This window comes from Macadamia integrifolia, chromosome 8 (genome assembly GCF_013358625.1).
Source record: "Macadamia integrifolia cultivar HAES 741 chromosome 8, SCU_Mint_v3, whole genome shotgun sequence".
Taxonomy (NCBI): domain Eukaryota; kingdom Viridiplantae; phylum Streptophyta; class Magnoliopsida; order Proteales; family Proteaceae; genus Macadamia; species Macadamia integrifolia.
This window is the reverse complement of record NC_056564.1, coordinates 18,775,376-18,780,877: the sequence shown is the minus strand read 5'-3', so window position 1 is coordinate 18,780,877 and position 5,502 is coordinate 18,775,376. Positions and strand designations below refer to the sequence as shown.

Genomic DNA, 5,502 nt, shown 5'->3' with positions numbered 1-5,502 from the left:
AAAAAAAAAAAAACAAAAAACAAAAAACAAAAAAAAAAAAAAAAAAAAAAAAACAAAAACAAAAAAAAAATCTTTTGGAACGGGAAGTACGTGATATCTAACAGGATATGGAGGAATAGGGGTGGTATAAACTACTCACACTAGCTCGGAGGAGGGAGACGCAGTTGCCATGTTCCTGGCCCTTAGCAATGTGGGCCATCTCCTGCATGGGCCCACCGTTAGATAAGATATCCCACTCGCTCCTAAGACGCTCGTCTCTGAGGAAATCAAACAGACGCTGCGGAGAGACTGGGAGCCAGACGGAGGTGGCAGCGCTTAACACCACACCGGGCGGCTCGCCGGGGTCGTCCACGCTCTTGCGAGTTAAAACCCTAACGTCGGCGTCAACATTGCCGTTGCATAGCTTGTTCCACTTGTGAACCGCAGACGCACACACCCCAGCACAGAAGTTATCCGTCATTCTGTGGGCTAGCTTCAACATGCTTCTCCTTCCGCTAGGGGTTATGGCTGCTACAATATAACAAAACATCACAAAAAAGAAGGAAAGAAATGGAGTTGACATTATTGTTGACTAAGAAGAATTTATGGGAGGGAGATGGGACTTGGGAGTACCTGCGTTATCTCTGGTGGGGACACAGGAAGACATGAGGATGGCTAGGCATTCACATTGCCTCTGTAGGGTAGCTACCCATCTCTGTGCACCGAAACCCATGCCGGAGATCAGCAACGACCGGTAAAGCTGGTGTACTAAGCTCTCATCGTACTCCGCATGTTCCACCCATGTTACCTGTTCAGCGAATTTTTTAATACCATTAAAGTTAGGATACAGTTGGGCCAGAAGAAGAAGAAGAAGAAGAAGGATCAATTAACCAAGCAAAAAGACAAAACACAATTCTAGTAATATGAAGAAATAACTTTAGTCAACCTTGTAAGGTATAATAAATTCACTTTTATGCCAGAAAGCGAAGAAAGATTTCCCAATCTAGTTTATAAAATAACACAGTATTATATTAGATACATATACAGGTCCAACCAGATGAAATATACATAGAATCTCTCTCTCTCTCTCTCTCTCTCTAGGTGGACGACTTTTGGAAGAGAGAAAAAAAGATTGGGCATCTCTTGGGATGGGGCGAGGGAGCGAGGAGCACGGCTGAAGGTTGTCAAGTATCGAGATATGTTTATATATATAAAAAGTATTAAAAACAAAATGGCCACGGTCTTAGGGCTTGACTATTAGGTCTTCAGAGAGTAATCAAACAAAATCCAGTACATTATATATGGCGAAAACAGGTCATGGCTAGGATTCTGAACAAAATGAATAATTTATATATATATATAGAGAGAGAGAGAGAGAGAGAGAGAATGGCAGACTGGAATAGAAACATCAAATATGTATTTAAATAACCAAGGTAGAAGATTACAAGGTCATACCTCGAGAAAAAAGGCTAATGAAATTAATGTGTTCGAGGCGCAGAAACAAGGAGAGCAGTAGAGGCTTCCATCCAATATAAAATTGCTGCTAACCTCGATTCCCTCATGTAGGAAACCATTAAAAAAAAAAAAAAACTCTAATCGCGGAAAAAACACACTAAGAAATTAACCCTAGTGCAAGTTCATATTACCATGGACGATGCTTCAGGCAAAAGCAGCACAATCAGTGGCACTGTTGCATTTCAATGATATGAAACCTAGAAAATTAAGGTCTTTGGTGGACCAGATTCTTCCAAAAAATCATAGACCAAACAAGACATAGATGCATGAGCTTAATTGAGTTGGGAGTGCAAAAACCTAGGATATTGAATTGTAACTATTGGAGCTTAATAATACTATTTCATGTCTTTCTCTCCCAAAGACTATCAACTAGGTTCTAAAACCACTATTCTAGCAACCACCTTCATTAAAGACTTGAAGACAAAAGGATAAATACCCATTTAGGAAATTCTCACTAATTTAGGCTGATCACCATTTGTGGCCTTTTGATTAATTATTCCTCTTCATTTATTTTGCTTACCTTAGAGTAACCATTGGGCATATCTTGTACCACACAGCCTGATGGAAGCCTCCTGCAGTTCACAAAAGTTGGCGCAGTTGAAGCTTCTTGGAGAGTGTCTACAGACACATCGACAACAGCCCAGACCCCGTCTGCGTGCTGCTTGCAGAACCTCAGGAAGTTGACCTCGCGAATCGGGACCAGTGGAGAAAGAACTTGCAGCTCAGCATGCATCTGCAAATGTCCAAAAAGCTTTGTTTCAGAGAATAGATGGCGAAGTCTTGGAAGATCTTAAGATAATGTCAGATATTTTTTTACCAGTTTTGTTCTTCCAAAACAAAAAAGAAAATACAGAAATTGCTTACCAATTGAAGTGCACCATTTCTGGTTCCACCCATACCACTTGAAATCACGTCGGTGGTGGAAGCTCGAGCTATCATTCCAGGAAACATTTCAGCCCATCGATTCTTTTTTCCAAAGAGAAACAACAAAAACAAAAATGAATTAAAATGAGAAATTTCTTCAAAACCAGTTTTCATGTAAAAAAAATTTGCAAAAGATTGATGGTTACCGCATCCATTAGTGTCTCAACGAGAGCCAAGCTATTGATGATGACCATACCAGTCTCCCTCGAGGCCTCAGTCACAAACCCATTTGGCTTCATCCCAATACAGGAAGGGAAACCCCGCATATACTCTTCATGGTTCAATGTCTCCTTCCCACCTTCTTCAAAGCTGGGGATCCAAAGGGGTTCATTGGTTTGAGCCATCTTGACCAACTCGTCCATGGCAGATAAAGCAAGCTCTAGCAACATCGATCTCTCCAGTGACCTCTCAAGGCTTGTCACACCGGATCCTGTCCTGGGTGGAGGCACAACAGGCAAGGCACCAGGAGAAACCCCACCTCCAAAATCAGATACCAAAGGTAAAGTTACAGCTGTAGTGCTTAACCCAGAAAACCCATTACTTCCAACACCGAGTTCCAAGCTTGAGTTGGGCATATGAGGTGGTGGCATTGAAGTGGCCAAGGATGAGATTGGCCTACCCAAAAACTTCCCTGCCAGGGCACAAACTCGATCAAGCTCATCCTTCAAGCGAGCATTCTCAATCCTAAGGTGTTGCTCCTCCAAAGAGATCTCTCCTAGCATCGCTGGGCCACCACAGTTGGTGCAGATTGGGTTCCTCATGGCATCCCTAATCGACATATTCTCAGCTCGCAGCTTATCGTTCTCTTGCCTAAGTATTGAGTTCTCATGGCGTTCCAGTTGGGTCTGTTTTATGTCGCATCATGAGATTACTAGTTTCATTACCTCATAAACATAGAAACAAACACTGAAAAAGCAAAACCTAGAGAGAACTTTACCTTCATCTGAGTGCGGCGGTTCTGAAACCAGAACTTTACTTGCCTAGTTTCCAGGTTAAGCCTCCTGCTTAGTTCTAGCCTTTGCTTCTCATCTGGATGAGGGCACTCCTTGAAGAGACTTCAAGAACAGAAACAAAAGAGAAACGGGAAATCTCATCATCAAAAACACTTCAGGTTCAGAAATTAAACAAAAGAGAGAGAGAGAGAAGAACGAGAAAACTTACGATTCAAGCTCTTGGATTTGCTGTGGAGTGTGTCGGTGGTATCTCTTCTTCCTCGGTGGGATATCGGCTTCCTGATCATCACCGGATCCGCCCTCCATGTTATCGCTACCAGATCTGCTCTCATACCCATCCTCCTTATTAAACCTCCCCGCTGTTAGGGCTGAATCCAAATTCTCTCCAATCCTACTTGCATCCCCATGCCCCTCCATACTTGTTTGCTGCTCCAAATTTCCAACCACAAAAACAAAACACAGATTAGCCCAAAGCGAAACTTAAGAGGAAAAAAAGAAGAACAAAGACTAAGAAAACGTACAAGTGCGAGAGAGAGGCCTGGAGAAGAGAACATAGATTTGGCCAGAGAAGGAGCGACGAGGCGTGGCTGAGCGATCGCACCAGCCGGCATGTTGTTGTAAGGTATATCGGCCACGACTCTAGCACCACCAACACCAGAACTGTTCTCGAAAAAACCCCCAAAATTCATCAAAATACTTCCCTAGTTCTCTAATTAACGTCGACTTCCCTTCCTGGATTCCTTTTTTGATGCTTCTACTTCGTACAATCGTCCTATCTACAAGAGCTAAAACCACATTTGTTGATTCACCTCCGTCACAACAATCTCCGATCCGTTCAAGATATACAGTTTAAATTCACAAACCCAGAAACGTAAAACCACGGGAGAGGATGAAAAACTAACAAGTTAACCAAAAACGGAGTAGCTCAGAGAAAGAAATCGCCGCCCAAAAGGGCAGGAAAAAAAGAAAAGAAAAAAGAAATACAGAGAGGACAGAGGAGACAAAAGCAGGAAACTAATGTCTCCAACTCCCTCTCTGGAAAGAACTGAGGAGCTGGAGAGAAAGAAAGAGAAAGAAGGCAAGCAAAAGCTTTTCTGCTGCTTCGCACTTCGTTCTCTCCCCGTCTCCCTCTCTCTATTGAGCTCCTCTGTCAACAAACGACGCCACAGATATGGGAAAAAGGAAAACCACCAGCGAAGGACGATCGGAGAAAGGGATGGGGGGGGGGGGGGAACTAAATAACCCTATTGAGCTAAAGGGTTATATCCCTTCTTCTGCATGTCTTGACTCTTGACTACCCAGAGCTTCCATGACTAACACTGTAAACGGAGAATACGAAAGACTTCTAGAGAGAGAGAGAGAAAATAAAATAAAAAGGTGAAGATAAACGCTTATGTGGACTCCTCGAAGCCTTACAAATACTAAAACCAAAGCTGTGAAAAGGGTCGGTTGACTCTGGGATACACACAGACACACACTCTATCTCTCTCTCACTAGATCCGTCAGAAGAAACGAAAAGTAATAAAATAAGATCACAGAACAGCTGCGGAGGCAGCGGAACTGCTTTTGCGATGGTGAAAAAAGCTAATCTTTTTTCAAATACCTTTCTATTACTGTCAGTATAGTAAGAAGAAGAAACATTTTTTTGCAGAATTCAGATCCGTATATGGATCTCTCTCTCTCTCTACTTCGAGATCCAGCGTACAGATGGCCCTTCGCTTTCTCAATAAACTCTCTTTATTTCAGACCCAAAAAAACGTTAATGGCAACCATTCCTTGACGTTCGCCGGTGGTTGGACAAATTCCGGCAATTCGCCAGAGCTCTGGTTACTTTATGCGACGTTCCGTTCCTCCGGAGTCCTACAAAATTATCAAATCAGATAGTGTTTGCATATAACATGGGGTCCCATAATCTTAGGCGTCGGATTCTTTCATCCTCGAGATTCGTGGATGACTGACTTATGATCCTGAATGTGTCTCACAAATTTTTACCATAAATGGATATATGGAATCGTCTCTCTTTTAACCATGGCTGTGAAAAGACCATCTCGACCTTTAACGTCATATATTACCGTGAAGAGAGTAAAAAGAATGGGGTCGTTGGGGTTCTGTTGGTGATTGGGAGTTAGAT

General features: G+C 42.6%; 1 protein-coding gene across 2 annotated transcripts in view; it reads right to left on the bottom strand.

The window, feature by feature from the left end:
* The window catches only part of LOC122087129 (homeobox-leucine zipper protein ANTHOCYANINLESS 2-like), a 6,604-nt gene extending 1,387 nt beyond the window's left edge, over window positions 1–5,217 (bottom strand). Inside the window, exons 1-8 of one of the 2 annotated variants that reach the window (XM_042656133.1) lie at window positions 3,893–5,217; window positions 3,580–3,797; window positions 3,356–3,473; window positions 2,565–3,263; window positions 2,359–2,460; window positions 2,015–2,227; window positions 613–787; window positions 140–510 (exon numbers count right to left, since the gene is read on the bottom strand). In XM_042656133.1, coding sequence (XP_042512067.1) covers window positions 140–510; window positions 613–787; window positions 2,015–2,227; window positions 2,359–2,460; window positions 2,565–3,263; window positions 3,356–3,473; window positions 3,580–3,797; window positions 3,893–4,060 — 2,064 coding nt within the window. In that variant the 5' untranslated portion in view covers window positions 4,061–5,217. The remainder of the gene's footprint in view (window positions 1–139; window positions 511–612; window positions 788–2,014; window positions 2,228–2,358; window positions 2,461–2,564; window positions 3,264–3,355; window positions 3,474–3,579; window positions 3,798–3,892) is intronic. The other variant, XM_042656134.1, reaches the window with a different exon arrangement.
* Between the last annotated feature and the right edge of the window lie 285 nt (window positions 5,218–5,502).